Genomic DNA, 23052 nt, shown 5'->3' with positions numbered 1-23052 from the left:
GCAGTAGCCGTCTTAGAACATATGCAAATCAAGCAAGTTAATTAAGCACGTGATGACGTCACGGGAAGAAGAAAGAGAGAGAAAAAAGAAAAAGGACAGCACGTAGTCGAGCAAGAGAAGCAAAGTGTTTATCGGGGAAGATGGGCGTATGAAGTCGAGGGCGAGAAAGCGCTGGTTAAGGTCGGCGTCAGGTGGCGGGGGTAGAGACTTTTGAAAAACAGATGTTATATGGCACAGCGTTGTAAAACACATGTATGTAGGAAAAGACTTTTGAAAGATAATGAAATGCGTTTTTTTAGAAGAACCACGAATAAATGCAGTTCATTTACACTAAAAACACTTTTTTATTTGTCTGTTCCTTTGCTACTGTACCACACAACGAGTGGGCCCGAGAGGTTTGAAATGTAACGGCATGATTAAAAAGTAACGGCCACGTTACAGGTCGGTGTGTTTTCCGGCTTTTTTTTTTCATGTGCATCGTTCATTTATGTTCGTTGAAATATTTTCCGTTCTTTTCGAAATATTATTTTTGCAAGTGTCCAGTGATATCACTATACAATGTATGCATTTTTAGGACAATCATTCTGATAATGCAGATAAAAAATTGATTCCCCATAAATTGCTGCCAAACGTACCATGAAGATAAAAGAATAAAATTAAAAAATTAATTATTCATGGTGAAAAATGCTATCAACACCACCTTTTGAAAACTCACTATTATAATTAAAGATTCTGTTATATATCAGCAGACATATGCTTCCTCCTCTCCAGTCACACACACACACACACACACACACACACACACACACACACACACACACACACACACACACACACACACACACACATATATATATAAATAAATCAACAATCCTATATATATATATATAGGATTATTGATTTATTTTTTGATAAGCGATTCTGTGCTATTTTTTCACTCCTTAAGTGCTTTAAAGGAAGAGGTTACCTGCCCTTTGTTGGTATTCTAGTCGCTCCACATTTTTGGGACGTATTATTTATAATTAATTTATCATTTAAATATTTATTTAAATACTTTTACGTGTGTGTATATATATATATATATATATATATATATATATATTAAAACAATAAAATCGTTAACTGACGTATACATTTCAAAAGAGTAGACTAAAAAAACGACATGTCGAAGATATTCAACGTATAATTCATTGTTTTATTTTCGTATAATTTAGCAACATCGTTCTAGATACATTTTAAAACATATATTTACTTATTTAATTTTTTTGTTTTTATTATATTTTTTCAGTACGACCCAAATTAAATTGTACAGGGATCCCGGCAGACATCGTGTTCCTCTTGGATTCTTCATCCAGTATTTGGGGACCACACTTCCAAAAACAATTAGATTTCGTCTCATATGTGGTTAACCAAACCGACATTGGATTGGGTCCTCAGCAGGTAAGTAAAATTTCTAAGTTTTGGTTACAGATGATTATTGAAAAGAAAACAAGGGAAACTACATGCTTTAAGAATAATACTGAATATATATATATATATATATATATATATATATATATATATATATATATATATATATATATATTGGCATCAAGTCATTATTCAAGCACGTCTGATCGTACACGACAGAGTTATTCTTTTTTCCTATTTTTCTAGATATTTTTTCAATCGCCGAGCGGTCTTCTTTTTATTTCAGCCGGCATGTGTTTGGCGCCAGTTTATACAACATGCCGGTTGAAATAAAAAAGGCCGCTCGGCGAATCGAAAAGATATCCAGATACATCATAAAAAAGAATAACTCTATCGTGTTGAATGACACGAGCTAATATATATATATATATATATATATATATATATATATATATATATATATATATATATATATAGTTAGTAATTTATAAAATATATATGGCGATTAAGCTACACTGAATATTCTGCGTTTCATTCGCTGACGAATCCTACAGTGGATGAAACGCAGAATATTCAGTGTAGCTTAATCGCCATATATATTTTATAAATTACTAACTAGCTCTACCTACATATTGAGCACTTTTGAAGTAAATACTTAAAGTTTACGCATAAATCTATACTTTCGTATATTAAATTTGTGTGAGTAAATGAAGTAGTTATATATATATATATATATATATATATATAAGTGTTCGCATTTAAAATATATAAATGACTATCTAAACGAGCGACCTTTTTACTCTGGAATTTATTTTTCTACATAGTCATCAGCATTCTCAATGCACTTTTGCTAGGAATTCAATCAGGCGCCTCTGCTTCTAACACACGTCCATGACAGGGGTTGATTTCTGAGAGTCGCACACTATTAATATCAACGTATATACCTCCGATAAACCCGACAAGCAGCAAAGTCCCACCTCGATGTAAGAAAGAATTTTGCTCTAATAGTTTCTTCCCCAGAACCGCTAGACACTCGAATTCCCTTCCGGGTTACTGCTTCCCCAACTGTACTGTCATGTAGAAGTTCAAGTGTAATGTGAACAGGTATCTTGCTGCTCAACTCTCTACATCGTATCCTTGTAATTTATGCCCCTAATAATAGCCCCCTATATCAAAGTGACACTGTGCCCTGTTTGGGATGAATATATATATATATATATATATATATATATATATATATATATATATATATATAAACTTTTCTTTATACACACGCACACCCACACACACATATATATATATTATATGAACATGTTTTAAGTTTAATAGTCAGAGTGCTCGATTACTGAGGTAAAAGGCAATATATATATTAATTTACTAAGATACATATTAAATCATCTCATACCATTGGGGTTCGCACCTTTCAAACACTTTCAACTTTGCCTTCAAACTACATAAAGTACTAGTAAAGCTTGAATTCGGCGTTGAAAATCACGATCTACGAAACTTTTATCGATCGATAATGCTTTATTGATTTTATATTTTCTTTGGTATTTATTAAGATGGGACGATTCTAATGTTTTTTTTTTCTGATTCCGATACCAACTACCGATTCTGTTCTAAATTTCCGATTCCGATAACAATTAAAAGTTCAGATTTCGTATTTTTTTTATCTCTAAATATTTAACTATTAGGTTTGTTTTGTTAGGCTTTTTAAAAAGTTTTTGGATTACTGAAAAGCCCATGTGATATGTGCATATATTTTCGCAAACGTAAAAAATACACTTGTGGGGGAGGTGATGCTAGGTTTGCTGATAAATTGAAATTAACTAGTACATGTGATTTTATTAGTATTATTAGCAAAAAAGAATTAAGTTTTGTAAAAAAAAAAAAAAAAAAAAGAAAGAAAATAATCGTTTTTTGGCGTCGGAAAATAGTTAAAGGGTTAATACGTTATACGTTAAAGAGTTCCGATTTTTCCGATTCTCGATTCAGATTCCAACGAATCGTCCCAACACTAGTAGTTAAACAAGTAAAATTTATTATTTCTTTTGTTAAAAGACTTGCTTTAATTATTATTCTTATGTTGCCGGGTCTTAAATTTTCTTTTCTTTTATCTATTTTATTTTAGGTGCGCGTGGGAGTTGAGATTTTCGCCAACGAAGCGCATGTCAAAGTCAACTTGTATGAATCGACCAACAAAGAAGAATTGAATCAAAAGATTAACCGAATAAGACGAGTTATCGGCGACACCAACACCGCGGACGCCCTTAACAAACTGAGGGAAACCATGTTTCAAACGGAACAAGGTTCGAGACCCGGTGTGAAAAGGGTCGCCATAATTCTCACGGACGGTGCTTCGAGCGACGAGGCGGAAACCCAAGTGGCTGCAAAAGCATGCCGGGACGAACACATCCAGATTTTCGCCGTCGGAATCGGTCACTTGATCAGCCTTTTCGAATTGATGGGAATTGCCAGCAAGCCGACGGAGAAATTCCTCATCCGTACACCGAATTACGAAGCACTAGACCAAATCAGGGAAACGGTTGTTCAACGGACATGTTATGCAGGTAAGGATGTGATTAAAATTCAAATTATTCTGCTTCGAATAGAGTGTAAAGCCACATTTTAAAATTTAGCATAGACGTTGATATACATCCCATAACAGTTTCTGATTGCGCCATCAGCAGTGTAGGAAGTGATAATTATTGCCGGTCGAAGAATTTGAACCGAGTCAAAAGTTATCTTGGATTCTGTAGACTGATATTCAAACTCTAGACCATTAAGAATTAGCACGGTAAAGAAAAAAAGAATTAAGTTCTATATTTAATCGCGAGGTAAGCGGGCAAATACAGAAAACTTGTCAGATAGGGTTCAACAGCAGTAGCCGAAACATCGCATTATACTAAAGTTGACAGCTTACTGGTAGGGAGACCCGACATTCCTCAGGATTGAACGATGATCAACGAATGCTTCACACTCCCATGTTTTTATTGTCATTAAAATCGGTGAAATCGCCTATTTGTTAATCAAATCGATTGATTGGCTGCTCTAGTTGGGGACCCATGGCAGTGCACTGGGAGGAAGCTTCACGTGTTATCCCGCAGGCGCTTAGTTCACAATACATTGTAGTCTACATTGCACTGTAGAGAACTTACTGTGTATTTCATGAAACTACTTTATATATGACGGTTTGAATTAGATTTTAAAATGCAAAAGTCAAATATCATGGTTCCATTGTGCTCTAAATAATAACATTAATTTCGAACGCGTCTCTGTCTTATCAAAGAACCTATTGCTGATTTTATACGCCTGGCCTTTCTGCATTTACGGTGATAAAACTTTTCAAATGCAATTGCGATGTTACGCTATATAAATGTGCTAACTTGATCAAAATGAGACTGCTCCATTGTTTAATCGGATTCTTTCGATTATTGATTTTTGATACGCATTAAAAGCATTTCGATAGAAAACCTATTTAAGAACACTCCCAGACACATAAAGTACATTTGCGTAAAATTTAAAAATTCGTTTCGGAGTCTATAGAGAACGAACTTATACATACACAGATGCACATAGTGACTTTTATATATAATAGTCGAGATATTGTGCTTTTTATCTCGATTTAAATGATTAAAAACTTTTGTATAAGAAAAAAATATAAACATACAATAATTTATTTGTATTTTCCAGTTGTTTCACCGCAGACAACAACGACAATAACAAGTCCAACAACATCTACCCGACTCCCCACCACAAGTTCCACAACTACTTCAACGCCATCGATGCCATCCTCACCTTCGACCACTGTCCAAACAACTAGTAGCACCTTACCGACTAGCACTTCAACTACCGGGAAGACGACGACGTCTATACTTCCATCTACAACGACTACACCGGCAACCACAACTGAACCAGCAACAACAACGACTGTTGCATCTCCTACCACGATCCAAACAGTCCGGTCAACAGTTGATTGGCTGAAACCCGCAGACGAGAGACGAAATGAACGAGGTAAGCTTCGTCTCGAACATTTATCATTCAAACACAGTTGTGTTTGAATATATGGTTAAATAGCAGTTATAGTCATTTAGAATTGCTTTAAAGCTTCGCCATTCTCTCGTTTTTCGACCATATTCCAAACAGTATTACAGTTTATAGATCACCTTCTCAGCTATATTGTGAAAAAAAAATCTATTTTCGTTCAGTAAAACAAAAGTTATGATGAATTTACTGGTGTTCAAAATTGTAAAAAAAACGTAAGGAGACGAGCGACGTTTTTTATGACTGGTTTCCATAGCAACGACGTCGCTTCAGCGACTACTGTTGCTACTAATTCACCGCTCTCACGAAAAGAGGAGTAACAAGTGAAACAGACAGACTGAAAGAATGAAAGGGAGATAATTGGGGATTTTATTGAAAGCAGACGAGTGTTGTACATTGTTATTACATATGTATATGCTATGTGCATTTTAAAAAAAGTCTGAAATTTAAAAAAAGAACAAGCAAATTTATTGGAAGTCTGGAAAAATCATGGATTACAATAGCAAAATGAGAGCGTGATAAGTAATATAGTAAAGCTTAAACATGGAGAAGTAAAGACTAGTTGTTAAAACTGGAAAAGAAAAGGGCAAGATATTCTAGTAAAAAATATAATAAATTTATAAACTTAAAATATTGCAGCATTAAGATTTGTTAAAATTTAATTTATAACATTATATAATCAATTCTTAATGCTGCAATATTTTAAGTTATAAATTTATTATATTTTTTACTAGAATATCTTGTCCTTTTCTTTTCCAGTTTTAACAACTAGTCCTTTACTTTTCCATGTTTAAGCTTAACCATATTAGTTTCCATCTTGGCATCTTTCTATTGTAATAACTAATGATTGGATTAAAATTTATTCTTCTTTATCGTTTCAAAAAAATGGCATCGTAGGAATAGTCATTAGATAGTACTATAGTTATTATTATAATTGTTATCACTATTATTATAACTATTACTAATATAATAATAATAATAATAATAATAATAATAATAATTATTATTATTACTATTACTATTATTATTATTATTATTATTATTATTATTATTATTTACTCACTAGAAGTTCTCACACAAGTCACCATTTGAGATTACTTACTGACAACAACCCGATGATGTTCTCTGGAGTCTGGGTGACAACAAGCCTCTCCAAATTTCCAGTAATTTCCACCTCTTTCGATAACCTTTGCAAATAAGTTTACATTATCGCAACAGCCGTTAGTCATTGACTTTTTGCTGGCAACGACCATGGAATTTGGGTGTCAACAAGTCTCTCCAAAGTCCCAGTCCTCTTTGCACTCATCCAGTAGAGGTTCGGTAAATGCTTTCTCTCCTAGGTCTTTCCATCTACCTGGCCGTTCAGGACCATTTGATGTGGTGCCAGGCGATGCCGTCACTGCAACATTTTTATGGGTGGAGGGCGTAGTTAACTTATGATTTTGCGATTTCAGTTTTCGTTAACTTAAAATTTTATGGTATCAGTTTATTATTATTATTATTATTATTATTATTATTATTATTATTATTATTATTATTATTATTATTATTATTATTATTATTATTAGTAGTAGTAGTAGTAGTAGTAGTAGTAGTAACAGGTGTATTTTTATAAGATATTAACTTTACATTTTCTTCTTTTATAGCCTGCAGAAATAAGTAGTAGTATTAACAGTATTAGTAGCAGTAGTAAGACTAATGATGTAATTTTATATTAATTATTGATTTAATATTTACTTAATATTAATCTAATTTGTTTTCTTTTTTATAGCCTGCAGAAATAAAATAGCCGATGTCTACTTCCTCTTGGATTCTTCATCAAGTATACGAATTGATGAATTCCAAAAACAGAAAAACGCCATTGAAGACATTGTTAACCATTTCGACATTGGCGCCAAAAAGACCAGAATCGGTCTGTCAATGTTTAGCCATAAATACAAGTCTGTTCTGGGGTTCGACTCTGGTTCCGACAAGTTGAAAGCGTTGCAAGTAATTCGAAAAATCAGTTACATGGGAGGCGGAACGAAGACCGGTCAAGCCCTTCACCGGGTGAGAAGTCACGTGTTCAACCCTGTCTCAGTCCGCGCAGGCGCAGAAAGAATTCTGATCGTCTTCACCGACGGAATGTCGATCGACTACGATCGGACATCAGCTGAGGCTAAGTTGCTTCAGGAATCCGGCGTGAAGATCTTTGTGGTTGGAATCGGTCCTGATGTGGATCAGCTGGAACTGGAGGACATTGCAAGTAAACCGTCCGTTGAATTTGTCCACACGTTCGCCTCTTTTGACATTCTTCGGACAGAGTCCAGTATTTTAACCTACAAGGCTTGTACGGTCGATGATCAAATATTTGTCAAAGATCAAAATGGTAAGTACCGTTTATTTCTTCCGTCAATAACAATAATAAAAAAACTCGTTAATAATGAATGTCCTTAATGTTCCTTTGTAATTCAAGTTCTACTAAATAATAGATGGTATGGTATTCATGAATGCTTTTAATTATCAGTATTGTAAGCAAAAAATATCATAATGTTCTTTTGTAATCCGATAATTTAACTACTCAGTTTCTAACAAATAAAAAGGTACGTTTTACGAAGATCGAGATAAACATAAAATGCTACTAATTGAACCCTATTTAGGGAATTGAGAAAAAAAGCGACCAACTTTAGCGAACAATATTATTCCCACTTCCTGTCGTTGAATACTCTCATGACTGTATACTATGAAAGTCTGCCAGCATGGTATCAATAGGTACTTAATTTCCTTCCCCTTATGTGCTTATTGCCGGTGGCCTGGAGAAAAGACGCTAGACCACGAAGTCAAGTGGCTTTATTGATTGGGGTCGAACCTCCCGATCAGCAGTAATTATCATGTCTTGCACTGTTGATTGCATAAGAATGAAACAGTAGTATCTGTAGGTATAAAATTGAAAAGATGATTGAAATCATGAAACAATTCAATTCAACTTAACAAAGTTAGCAATGTTTGTCAGCACACGACTGGCCTGATTGATACTCAAGTGATTATGTAATAAACTATTCCGAGTTCAAACCCTACCAGTTCTGTTATAATCATTTAGCATTAATAATAAAGGGAAAGGTATAAAACACAATTATTATCTTTTCCTGACATCTTGGAAAAAAATATCAACTTAGGTCAACATATTCATATATTCAAAAATTTATAGATTTCCACCATTAAAATGTATAAAATGGGTTGATATACCGTTAGACCGAAGAGAAAAGAAACTAAAAAACTGTTTATTATAAATTTAATTTTTGTTTTATTTATTTTAGCTTGCGATGCAGCACGAGAAACTGACGTGGCATTTATGGTCAGTAGTAATCGTTTCGGACAAGAAAAAACTGACCGCATCCTAAAGGCGTCCGCCGAAGTCATCAAGAGAGTTGGAAGCCATGGAAAATTTCGATACGGAACCATATTTGATGACTGCCCCCTAGACCAGGACTTGGCGGTTGGAACAGTCACAGACCAATCACAACTGACCAACGAAATGGTCAAATTCAAATACAGTTCTCTCTTTTCGTTTCTTGAGAAACTCGAGCCCGGTGTATTCCCTCTCAGGTCTCGGAATTCTCGTCAAATTGGATTGCTCTTCTTGGATGATACCATCGATTTGAATGATCCGAAAATCCTGATGCAAGTTAGACGTGCATACTTTCAGAATATCGAGTTATACGTGGTCATCATTGGCGATCGCGTGGACAAAAGAAGTGTTCAAAGTGTCCTCGCCCCAAGGGAGAGAATCATAAACGTTTATTCATATGAAACCTTGCCTTCTTATCTCCCTTTCATGTTCTCAAAAAGATTCTGTGTTCCCCACCAATCAAACGAAATCATCCGACCAGAACTAGCATAGACTTTTTAGGAAAAATAATAAAACAAAACGTTGAAGATACGTAATTGTCACAATGGATAACGCCCGTAAATTATGTGACCTGAGTTACCGCGTTCCAAAAATCACGTATCTATGGTGATCACCTTATTTAAAGCACTAGTTATATAGCTAAAAATAACAGTTTGTGTTCCTTCAAACGTCTACAATGAATCCTTTATAATAAATATTGTGATTCGGCATTACAGAACCTTAAAGGGTTGATATGCCGTAAATGTGATAATTTTTAACGGTATTTTCATAGCGAATATTCTATAAATCAACATCCCATATAATTAGATCCCTCGACCTAAGTAGATTTTATAACTTTAAGTAAATATACTTCAAGCTGTGTCCAACAATGAAAAGCGTGATACTGCTCTACCTTTGAAGAGGTATGATCAAATGGGTCCAAATTTGTCATTTGTTTTTAAATCTTAAACTTAATTTAATTTCTATAATAAAATAATGCGTGTATGTATTATATGTTAGACGGAAGTTCCATTCAGATAATTTCTAAGTCTATATCTTTTCAGTATTTCAGTATATTCTAATCGAATCGTTGAATCAAGTATGGTAGAGAATATTTACATTACAAACGAATAATTCTCATATTTAAAAAAATATATATATGGTTTACAACAGAGCAGTAATTAGAAAAATACAGAAAAAAATCACACGTTCTTTAAAAAAAATAGTACCTAAAATTTTTATTTAGAGATTTAATAATACTAATAATAACTGTAGCAATGCGTAACAAAATATATATAATTTCATGCATCTACTAAAAACTTATATGACTATGTTCAGTGTTTATTTAATTTAACTTATTTGTCATATATATTTAAAAAAGGTAACTTACAAGCTATATATTGGGAAGTGATATACAAATTACCATTAGCGTATGAAGCGATGCTGTTTGTGTAAACAAATTGAGCTTAGGTATTTGGACAATGTCAAAACATTGTTAATTCACTGCCCGCATAGCAGCAGCCGAATAACATAACGATTCTGGCTTGAGTAGTTGCTTGTTTATCCGCGGCGATGAGCTGCGAAACAGCGAAACAGTATTGTACGTGGATGACTACGTATATATATATATATATATATATATATATATATATATATATATATATATATATATATATATATATATATATATATATATATATATATATATATATATAAGTAAATTTTTGGTACAACAGAATGGAAGGATAAATTTTAGAGGAAACATCATTTAATCTAAATACCAAAAAACAAGAAATGGGCAGATGAAAATAAAATTTTTTTTTCCTTAAGGCCTTATCGTCTGACCCTCTAAGAGGAGACGTCAGAATGATAGATTAAAAACTAAGAAAAACGAATGAGGGAAGTGGGGAACTTTGGTTGCAGTTGGAAGAACAGTGAGAGAAAAAAAAAAAAAAAAAAAAAAAAAAAAATTAAAATTCTCACTGTTCAGGTGGTTTTAAATCAATGAATATTATTTTCATCTGCCCATTTCTTGTTTTTTGGTATTTAGATTAAATGATGTTTCCTCTAAAATATATATATATATATATATATATATATATATATATATATATATATATATATATATATATATATATAATGTTTTGGCAACATATTTCCTTTGATGCATGTTTGATTAAATAGAAATGAAAGTTACTGTTTGTTATTTTTCTTATCCATTCTTTTCGAGTTGGCGGGCCGACAATCTAATATTGTGCAACGTAACATGAGTTTTTGTTCACATTGCGTTACAACATTACATTGTTGGTCTGCCAACTCTAAAAGGAAACAAACATAGACAGAAACTTTATTAATGTTTAATCTTTATTTCTGTTTAATCATATATATATATATATATATATATATATATATATATATATATATATATATATATATATATATATATATATAATAAACAAATGCCAAAGTCTATATTCCAGATTTCATGATGTTGACCATTTTACAATTTATTCCTTTAAGTACGTTGACATTCACAATTCTTGACAGCAAATGTTTCGTAGTGCAAAATCATTCAGTTAATTATCATATCAATCAATGAGTTTATTTTGCCAGAGAAAATAGCAACTATTAATCCATTAAAATAAAATAAAATGCATTTAGACATGATTATAGAATCTGAAAATTGGAATAGAAGTTGCAATTACCTTTTATTTTATATTTTATTACGCCATTTTTTAAATTCAAATTAAGAGCTCTAATCATACACGATTGAGCTATAATACAAATATTACCTTTAAAGAAATATATATATATATATATATATATATATATATGTATATATATATATTATAGAAGTTTGCATATTATAGAAGTGTATAAATATGTATGCATATGCATATATATGTATATGTATATATATGTATATATGTATATCTGTATATGTATATCTATATATATGTGTGTATATGTATATCAATAACCATATATATATATATATATATATATATATATATTGATATTGATATACATATATATTGATTGAATTTGTAAATATTTACTTTGCGTCTATCACGGGATAAATTATTCAATTATTATTTTTATATGCATAGAATATTTAATCATTGGATTAGTAACAAAGGTTGATATCATCGTTCATTGAAGAACACTTCAAGTTTTAATTCCTTTTTAAAATTTAATTTTCTAGTCGAAAATCACATGATTTCAATTTCACATAAACAATTTGAAATGTTCATCGCGATCATTTGTTTTCATACGCACATCATTATTTATTGTCGCATCCGCATCACGTAATCCTCATCACATTTTTATACTGTGATATCTTGACGCCATTAAACAAATCATTCAAATTTAATGTATTTGATGTATTTATTAATGAAGAAATAAATTTATATTTACAAATACACCAACATGTTCTGTGTCGTTTTTTTTATTTATTGAATTGTTTATTTAATTCAACTACCCAGAAGAAAGGTTTATTTTTTTTTTATTACTTTTTAAAGTTTTAAAGTCGACTAAAAAAAAAACACAGATAAATTTAATGACGATATCATAATAATTAAATTTAACTTTCAAAATCGTATTAACATATTTTGTAAAAAGACAAAAAAAAAAGCAAGCAATGTGATCAAATAGTAAATTGTTAACTATTCTGTACTTTCATCTAATAGTGTGATATCTTGACGTCATTAAACAAGTCATTCAAATTTACTGTTTCATGTATTTATAAATGCAGGAATAAAAAATACATTTATATTTACAAATAAACAACTATGTGTTTCTTTTTCTTTGCATTTTCTTATTTATTTTTAACTGTTTATTAAAACTTAACATCAACTCGGACGAACTCTCCCCTCTGTGGTGAGTTTGTACAAAAATCTGACTGGCAAAGTTCAAGCTATTTTGAGGATGACTTGTTCTCTGTCGTATCTGTTATCCGCCAAAACCTATTGAACTATGCTTTTCTTCGGGTACTCTAAATTTAACAGATTGGGCAAATTATAAATTATTCTTTTGGGTTTTCAACAACACTTTTGCTGTAATATATGTCAGTCTTACATGTGGCTTCTCTCTCCTTTTCCTTTCTCTGTTTGTCTGTCTATCTATCTGTCTGTCTGTCTGTCTGTATGCCTGTCTGTCTGTCTGTCTTTTTTCTCTCTCTCTCTATATATATATATGTATATATATATATACACACACACATATCTATCTATCTATCTATCTATCTATCTATCTATCTATCTATACTAGACAACCCGTGACCCGTTCATCTATGAGCGTGACACTTGTGACGTAAGGAAAATAGTTTTTTTTGACATAACAGAAACATTTCTATGAAAGTATATTAAAATGAAAAATCACGGACGGATCACTCAAACATGAAAAAAAAAATCCTCTCTATTCGGGTAAAGTTACCTATTTTTCCGAATAATCGCTCAAAAATCGAAAATTAAACATGATTTTCCTACGAATCGAACGCCGACGAAAGTCATTTAGCAGCAAAAACGTGCATGAACTTACCGATGAGAAATATAAGAATGAAAAACCCATATTGGAATCCTTCAACCAAGTTATAGAAACTTAAAATCTAAAATAAAATAATTGAATAATTGATAAAACCTGAAGTAAAAAAAAAAAATAATAATAAAATCTAAATAAATAAAATAAAATAAAACTAATATTGAAACAGATTAGTAAATATGTCAACAAATTCACCGTTCTCACACAACTACTTTGTATCTAGAAATGTAAACAAAAAATAAAAAAAGAAAGAAGGAAGGAAGGAAGGAAAAGGGACGGATAGAGAGTAGTAGTTGTAGTAGTAGTAGTAGTAGTAGTAGTCTTGGCTTTACTACAATTGTTCTTATGTTTGTCAACAGGTTAAAGTTGTTTATTGTAAGAAAATAGCGACAGTATAGTTGTACTATAAAATAGTTGCAAAACACCCCCACTCTTCCCATGTTAAATAATAATTTCGAAATAACACCGTTAATATTTCAGTGCGCAGGTCAAAATCTGCAAAAGAAGCGATTTGTGTTTATTTGATTACGTTGTTATGGGTTAATGTTTATGCGCGCATGCGCAACCGGATGTCGTAAACCGGAAAGTGGGTTACATCACTCGTTACAAGGTCATTTGAGTTTTATAATTATATAGATATATACTTTTTATTTGTTTACATAAGCATTAATATCTCGCTACACATTCATAAACATGTTTCGGTCATCCAGTTACACGTAACTAGAGACCTCTTCAGGCTTATATAAAAGTTCAGTCAAAGATTACTGACTGAACTTTTGTATAAGTAATAGAGCTTGAGTAGTTACTTGCAACTGGCTATTTTTAACAAGCATTTCATCGCTTATCAAGTCTCAAAATCTATTTGAGGATAAAAGTTGATGAGATTGTCGATTGATGGTGAGTATTTTGGAAGGATTTGAAACGACGGCTCGACAAGAATTTGCTAACATTGGCCTTGAAAACGGCAATGTTGTAGTCCGCTGGGAAGAAACCACGTCTCATATCGTATTCCACATGTAGCAACAAATACTGGGTACATATACCAGAAAGAACAGTTGAAAAATAAGTCATACGCGATCCACTATGACTATCAAATTTCTACAGCTACGTACATAGAAAACGGAAGCATAAAACCTGACAGAGTAATATAAGACAAGAAGGAGGAAGAAGCAACCTTAGTAGAAGTCAGTGTTCCTAATTATGCTGGATTCAACAGATCTGATAGGGAAAAGATAAAAAAAATACCAAAGTCCTATGTAATACATGAAAAAGAAATTGGAATCTTAGAAAGATCTCCATCATTCCAGTAAATTATAGGAACAACTGGGCCCATAAAAAAAGAATTTCAAAAACTACCTGACAAATATACTCGGTTAACCAAGTGCAAGAGAAATTCAAAGAATTGCACTTAAAGAGACGATCAGAATCTTGAAATGATCTCTCGGTTGGAATATCTGAGTTAGCGGGTGAATGTTTGGAATCCGGTAGGATGCACCATCCCCAGCTTGAACAAACAGATAAGAAAAAAGAGGGGTTCTGTGAAGAAAGTTTTTTTTTATTTTAGTTAATAAAATTTATGTTTAGTTTTAGGCACACAGAGGAAAGAAAAGGAAATTATTTACAATGGTTATTGATGGACGAGTTTTTGCTGCGGATGTTTTACATCCGGGAACAGAGATTTAGATGCAGCTGCATAGAAATAAGATTAACTACAGTAAATTACATGTAAGGCGATGAAATTTTTCATTTGAAGTTAAACTAGTGTTGAGGTTACGTGTCAGGAAATTGCGTCGTGATAGGAAGTCGGCAGTGACACGTAACAGATCAACTGATGAAATCTTCCTGTGTGTGAGAGAGAAGGGAAGAGAGATGGAGATGGGAAGAGATTGATCCTGCTTTGCGATAAAGAAAACATTGTTAAATCCGAAATGATTCGTGCTATTTTTACGTAATGAGGTCCGTGTTTGAATAGGAAAGTTTGAGTGACACCTTAAATTCCAGAGGTGATCGCAGACGGAACTCGACATTTCCTGTGTAAAGTCTTGCAAGAGAGATGTCTAGGGAGATGGTGCACAACTATGTGTAGTGAGATAAGCTATCCGCCTGTCTATTTCTTCTCTCTCTCTCTCTCTCTCTCTCTCTCTCTCTCTCTCTCTCTCTCTCTCTCTCGGTTGCTCTACTCTTCTGGCACAAATAACCCATCCCTCTGATTTCTTTTGTGACTGTTCTTCCATTTGTAATAAACTTTAACTGAAAATTAAACATCGACGAACGTGTGATTGTATCCACGGGCAGGAATCAGATATTACATAACGAGTGCCGTTGTTAGAAATGAAAGAGTTTGAGTTACACATTAAGAGCCAGAACAGAAATCCACGTAACCATACGACTTGCTGATGGAGGCTTTCTTGGCTGGTGAAAGACATATCTAAATTGTCTAAAGAAGAATAGGAACGAACTACTGCTACGCATCATCTACACAACGCAATTCCAGTCAGATAATCTGTGGGAAGCAATTCCTATACTGATGCATATATACTTATAGCAAATTTTATCCGGATTGATAACAAAATATTTGTTTGAAATATCAGAAGAATAAATATAAGAATCTGGGTATTTTAATCTAAGCTAATCTCTCTCTCGTTCTTTCTTTCTTTCTTTCTTTCTCTCTCCCTCCATATATATATATATATATATATATATATGTATATATATTTATATATATATATATATATATATATATATATATATATATATATATATGTATGTATACTAATGAAATATAACCTGCATTTGAAGCGCTGCACATAATTGAAATTAAGAATTACGTATATAAATGAATACGTTTGGAAGGTTAAAGAACAACACATATTTTCTTTTTATATAAACAAATTTATTTGTTTGCTTGTTTAAATAAAAACGAAAAGAAAAAAATATGCGCTGTTGGTTTATTAGCCTCCCGAACGTATTCGTAATTCTTTATATATATATATATATATATATATATATATATATATATATATATATATATATATATATATATATGTATGTATGTGTGTGTGTGTGTGTGTGTGTGTATTTGTACATGAAACATATTTGTAACCACTGCGTGTTTTTTTAAAGTAAAGGATAACATTTCAGCAACTACAGTGTATTTGATATACTATACAATAAGAACTTAACTATAAAAAACTATCATAAAACAACCTCACATTCTGTGTTCGTCAATAAAACTAGCACCTGTCTTAATTACTTCGTAGCAAATTTTTCGCATTCTTTCTATTAGTTTTCAAAAACAAAAACAAAAACAAAAAAACCCAGCAAACCCCTCCCAAACAACAACAACAACAACAACAACAAAAGCAAATAGATAGTAAACCTACCAAAACATTGTGGCTTCGTCAATAAAACCACAGTTATATTTTCACTTTACCTCTTCGTGCATAAACCATTTTACCTCAGTGCTGCAGGGAATCCAGATTTTTCTTGTCTGTAGATAAAACCATTCGGCGATAATGTTTATAAAACAAGATTTATTACGAATAGGACAGGCACAGAAAACATTAGAGGAACAGATTGCTTTCGCAGGCATGAAAAAGGAGAAAGATAGAGAGAGAGAGAGAGAGAGAGAGAGAGAGAGAGAGAGAGAGGGGGAAGACAGAGAGATAGGCGAATAGCTCGTTCAATTAAAACTAATTACATTGTGCGTGCCAGGTCTTTATTGGGGAGACCACATCAAACACTTCTTTCCAAGTCAAAGAGAGATCGAAAATCTTCCGTCCGTTTCACAAGGCGTTTAAGCAGATCGCATCTTCCAAAAATTCATAAAAAACTAATTTTTTCCTTTTCTAAGATTAGAACGTACAAAATGTGCGCATGCGTAAGGACTAATTGTAGCAGTCATTAATAAAAGATTTATTTTCTCTCGCGAATCAATGTTCCTGCTAAGCGATTCGGCCACACACTGACCAATCAGCTTGTAGGGCGCATTGATTCCATCTAATCTCTTAGAAACTTTTTAATCCCCTTGGGAATCATGGTCAGTCAGTAGGGAAACTCGAAAAGCAACGAAGAAAGACCCTCCACCCTCTCTCTCTCTCTCCCACTCTCTCTCTCTCTTTCTCCTGTCGCTGTCCACTGGATACTCCAGCATGTTCAGTCGTCCGAAGATAATTGCTAGCTGACCTTCGCCAGCCCAAAGAACTTTCAACTTTTCCTTTTCCTCACTCAGACACTGTCCAACTTTCTGCTGCTGAAATAAACCTTTTTGTTCTTTGTTAAATGAGGTTTTATTTTTTATTTAGAGAGGTCTTAACTATCTATCTATCTATCTATCTATCTATCTATCTATCTATCTGGTCGGGCGCTCATTTCCCGAACCAATGTGACTCTCTCTCTAGACTTCCATCGGCTGCCTCAGATCATCAGCTGCCTCAGATCATCAGGATCACATTTGGTGTCATGTACAATGTGCTGGATCTTGGTCGTCCTATGCTTGTGCGTTCGTGCCGTGAAGTCCACAGCAATACATTGATCACCAGCTCTTGCTTGCTCCTCTGGCAGTGACCGGCAAATCGTAGACGTCGCTCCCTGATGGTAGTAGATATGGCAGGTAGGTTGCCATAAAGTTGCTGCTTCGTGGGATGATCTTGCCAAGATATATTGAACACTGTTCGTAGCATACGGGTGTACATGTCGTCTAGCTTTCTTTCCGATCTTGGAATCCAGGTTGTAGCATCGTAAACAAGGACAGACCCCGCCACTGATGAACTGCCTTTTTAGAGAGATGTAATCTCGCATTTCTAAATAATCCCTTAAAAATTTCACGTTTCTAGATCAAATAACCTACACAGTTATCAAACTGAACAACAGACATATATGGAGTGCTTTTATATTATACTATGAAAATATACTAGTTTGAATATCCATCCCACGATGGGTTCATAATATGGAACTGCTTTTAAACTGTTTAATAAGTATAAGAGGGTTGGCATCAAAACACTTCAAATTTTCACAAGCTTAAAACAACTTATTTTTGTTTATTTGCGCGTAGAATCGCAAATGAAGTCTTGTAACGTTAGATACAACACGTTGTAGACTCAGTCGCAAAAGAGACAAAGGATAGGAAAGAGGAAAGAACTTCAACTCCTGTTTCAGGTTTTAAGAAAATGCATTTATTCCTCATTTTCCCGCCACACGTGACTTCTCGTTACGGCCGTGACCTCACTCACGTCTCTGACGTGATCGTCTTCTCTAACACTGTCTCTCTCCTTTTAATATTCTTTTTCTTTACCGTGATGTAATTTGGCACACGACTCGGTAGTTACACATAGGCACCATACGCGTGTCTGCGCTCTGTTACATGCTTTCATATGCCGAAAAAAATTTCTTTACCAAAATTTGATACCTGCTCCGAGGTAAATAAAAACAAGAAAAACTCAAAAGTCCGCACTAAAACATGAATACATATAAAAGTGCCCAGTACATAGTCCGTTCACCATTTTTTTCTTTTCCTGCCAGAAATTTTTTCTTTATTCATTTTCCTTTTTCATTGTTTTTTTTTCATTTATAAACGAAAAGGAATTCTAACCTATTCTTCCAAAACATTTAAAGACATGTTTCGTGTTTTAAAAATGGATGTCTGTGCAATAACCACGTAAATAAAACGTGATCGTGCTTTGTCTCTCTGACCTTTGCCTTTCGAATGTCTTCTCTAACGTACTCTCTCTCTTTCTCTCCTTGTTATAGTCTTTTCCTTTTTCCTTATCGTGACGTCATTTCGCGCACGGATCGGTATTTGCATATAACTGCCATACGCACATCCGCGCTCTATTACAGCCTTAGGTCATCAAGTTTTTCGAGGCTTTTGAAATCATATTGACTACGCTGAGACAACATAGCAGGAAGTGATTAAACTGCTGTCTGTAGTCCGCCAGCAATTGATACATTCTTCTATATCTTTTTCGGCGTGAAAATTTAACTAGTTGTCCCAATCTCATAAGCAGATCCGAACTGTAATGCTGCACCAAATTGAAAGCCATTTTAGGTGTTACTAATTTATTTATTTTATTTAATACAACACAATCACGTTGATACACCGGTTCCCACCAAATCACCGAAGTTAAGCAACGATGAGTCTGGCCAGTACCAGATAGACGACCATTTTAAAATACTTGGCGCTGTATGCTCTCTCCGCTTACCTCGGCATTGTTTCCAGTCGGCATGAATTTATATACTTTCAACTGGAATTAAAACGGTGTCGACTCCGGAGAGGTATGGTTGGAGATTGCGCAACTTGCCACAAATATTTCACGTGCAAGCACCGTTCATTTACTATCCATAGTCTGTCAATACTGAACGAAGCCTTTAATTAATTGATTAATTAATTAATTAATTAATTAATTATTTTTTACTCATGTGTCATCAGTTAACAATGCCAAAATTAATCGATGATGAGGCTAATGAGATGTATGATTGAAAAATATTTGCACATTTAACATGTGTTTTACGGTAATCGGGAAAAATAACAACTATATAATTAAATATAAAGTGATTTGTATTCGAACTAATCAACTTGGTCATCAAAGGACCCGCCTCAATAACATCGACCTTGCGACGAAGTATTCGAACGAGCAAGACAGTGTTCCAAAAACACCAATAACGAATCATTCAGATAGTCAGGACCGTAGAACACGGACGACTAAAGCGTTTTAAGGACCAAGAAGCGGTAATCTCAAAAAATACCGTTAGGGCTTACAACATGGCCGCCAGAAGAGTCAACAAAAAACTGCGAATAAAATATATAAAACTCGTAATTTCTGTTTTTAAAGTGGGTTGTCAATTTTCTTTATGAAATATACTTCCAAAATAAACTATTACAGTCGTTTAAAACATAATAGAAGTATTATTTTTTTTTTTAAAAACAATGTTTACAAAATGTCTACGCACGTTCGTAGACATTTTGTAAACATTGTTTTTAAAAAGCTGAGAAAACTGTCAGGAAAATGTCCATGTCAGTGCGAATTCATACCTAATATGATAAACAGTATGATAAAATACGGGTGTACCTCAGGGGTCGATCCTTTGACCTTTATTATTCCTGATATTCATAAATGACTTCCGTGATAAAATAGTCTCTGAGGTGGGTATATTTGCTGTGACGACACCACGCTCTATAACAGGCACAAGGGAAAAACGAATGAACACATAATCAAAGAAATAGCGGAAACCCTTGAGGAAGAACTTTAATCTGTAGTGGAATGGGGTAAAAAAATGGATGGTAACGTTCAATGCTATCAAGGCTAAGCTCGTTTCATTTAATGATTACAAAAAACCCTTCTCAACCACCAATAACTATGGCTAAAGATACATTACCTGAAAATACTTCGTTTAAAATCCTCAGCTAAACGTTCACAGGGAACATAAGTTGGAACAGTTACATCGAGAGTATTGCCAAGGCTGCCGCAAAGAAGGTGGGCTCTCTCTACCGTGCTAGAAAGTTATATGCCTGAAAGTATCCTGTACCTCTACAAGGCCACCATTCGCCCATGTATGGAGTATTGCTGTCACAATTGGGTTGGTGCATCTGCTATTAGTTTCTCACTCCTAGACAGGATTCAAAAGAGACTCGCCAACCTGATAGGTCCTGAACTGTCATCTAAGCTTCAACCTCTGTCCCATCGACGAAATATGCCCCCCCACTGCCTATTTTACAAGTATTTTAATGGTGGATGCTCCAGCGAACTACAAGCCCTTGTGCCCCCTCGACGTAAATACCCCAAACAGACCTGACAAGCAACAAGGTTCCATTCCTGCATAGTAGAGATTCCTAGATGTAAGAAAGCCTTCTACTCTAATAGTTTCTTCCACAAAACTGCTAAACTTTGGAATTCTATTCCAGGTTCCTGCTTCCCTGACTATACTGACATGCTGAAGTTCAAGTGTAATGTAAACAGACATCTTGCTGCTCAACTTCCTACGTAGTATCCCTGCAACATGTCCCTGATAGTAGCCCCCTACATCAAAGCAGCACTGTGCCTTGTTTGAGGTGAATATGTAATAAAAGAAATAGCGAAACAATAATATTAATAGAATAAACGTTTTAAAATTAATAAGTATTGTTGATCCTTTATTCTTATCTATATGCTACAGGAAAAATATTTGGGACCATCAGTTCTTGTGTCGAATTGCTTCTATATTAAAATACAAAAATACGGAAAAATGTGTATGGTATATCTACTCGCGAAGAAACGAAAACATCATATTCCAAAAATTACGTAATTTGATCAAGGAGTTTTATTTTTTATAAAGCAAATCATTTTTAAACGATTAATGGGAATTCGTAGGCATAACAACATAAATCTAGCAAGTTCGAATTATGTTGAATCATCTCCAAATTTTTAAGTTGTCTTCAAAATGACAGACAAGACAACCGCTCTTCAGTTACTTATGAAATTTGATTTCCTTATTTACAAATCAAAATACTTGGCCAATTAATATGATTTTTAGAATATGATATTGTTGTTTTATCACGGGTACGTATATCAGACAGATGACTTTTTTTTTTGTATATAGGGGAATTTTAGGCCAGACTCGAACCATTTTATATTATTTAAGTAAAAAAAAAAGTATTACAGTACCTACACTGCCTACAGCGTATTCGTTTCAATTATGAACATAAAAAGCATGTAATATATATATATATATATATATATATATATATATATATATATATATATATATATATATATATAAAACAACAATAATAACGACAACAACAACAACAATAATAATATTATTAATCGCCCTAATATTCTGTGTTTTCAATAACACTAATATCTTAATTACGGTTTTACAATTTCTTGGCATAAATCCCAACAATGTAAAAAGAAAATGTACCAATGTATCTAGCAAACGTTCCCAAGCATTCTTCAAAGCTTCATCAATTCATTCTCATTTGTTGAGTATTCTGTAAGGATTACTAACCGAACCGGAATTTTCGTTTTTGAACCGAGGAAACAAATACTATTACAAAAAAAATATCCCCCCCCCAAATCTCGGAATTATCCTATATTAATGAATTTTCTATTTTTCCTTAAATAAAATGATAACATGCAGTATTTAAAAAGATTAGATATTTAAGTCACTAAGTTGCCATTTTTAAATATATTGTGTTTTAAAAATTTATTTGTCATATTTTGTTTTTCAAGTAAAAATCAAATATATTGGGAATTTATTGAACGCAGTGAAAAAGTTGTGAACACGAATGGAGAACACATCATTGATTAAATAGTTGTTAGTTCTTATTTTACTTTTAAAAAGTGTAGATTAAAAACAGTAAGAACTTAGTTGGCAAAATAGTAAGTTATAAAATATATATGGCAATCAAGCTACACAGAATATTCCGCGTAGAGATACAAAATAATGTTAAACAAACGATAACAATAGAAAATAAACAGATAAAATAAACAAATAAATAAATAAACATGCATATACATAAACTATAACACACACACACACACACATAACTATAGAAACTAGCATATAAACCCCCCATCTAACATAGATTAAAAATAGGTCAGGACACTAAATATCTACGCTAAATAGCACACACAAAGGAACGGGACAACCGGAGGTCAACTGGGGCTTTGTCCTGAAAGTGCCTGCTCATTGGCTGATTATGAAAGGTGCGG

General features: G+C 33.2%; 1 protein-coding gene across 1 annotated transcript in view; it reads left to right on the top strand.

Moving 5' to 3' along the window:
• Positions 1 to 23052, top strand: part of LOC145259659 (collagen alpha-4(VI) chain-like) — a 48919-nt gene that overhangs the window by 7509 nt on the left and 18358 nt on the right. The window contains exons 3-7 of the mRNA XM_080117316.1: positions 1289 to 1440; positions 3542 to 3980; positions 5104 to 5424; positions 7226 to 7822; positions 8751 to 9331. Of these exons, the coding sequence (XP_079973442.1) occupies positions 1289 to 1440; positions 3542 to 3980; positions 5104 to 5424; positions 7226 to 7822; positions 8751 to 9331 (2090 nt within the window). The remainder of the gene's footprint in view (positions 1 to 1288; positions 1441 to 3541; positions 3981 to 5103; positions 5425 to 7225; positions 7823 to 8750; positions 9332 to 23052) is intronic.

This window comes from Euprymna scolopes, chromosome 35 (assembly GCF_053919585.1).
Source record: "Euprymna scolopes isolate OS-2025 chromosome 35, ASM5391958v1, whole genome shotgun sequence".
NCBI classification, from domain to species: Eukaryota; Metazoa; Mollusca; class Cephalopoda; order Sepiida; family Sepiolidae; genus Euprymna; species Euprymna scolopes.
Note: the sequence above shows the minus strand (reverse complement) of the source record. Positions and strands in the feature narration are given on the sequence as shown.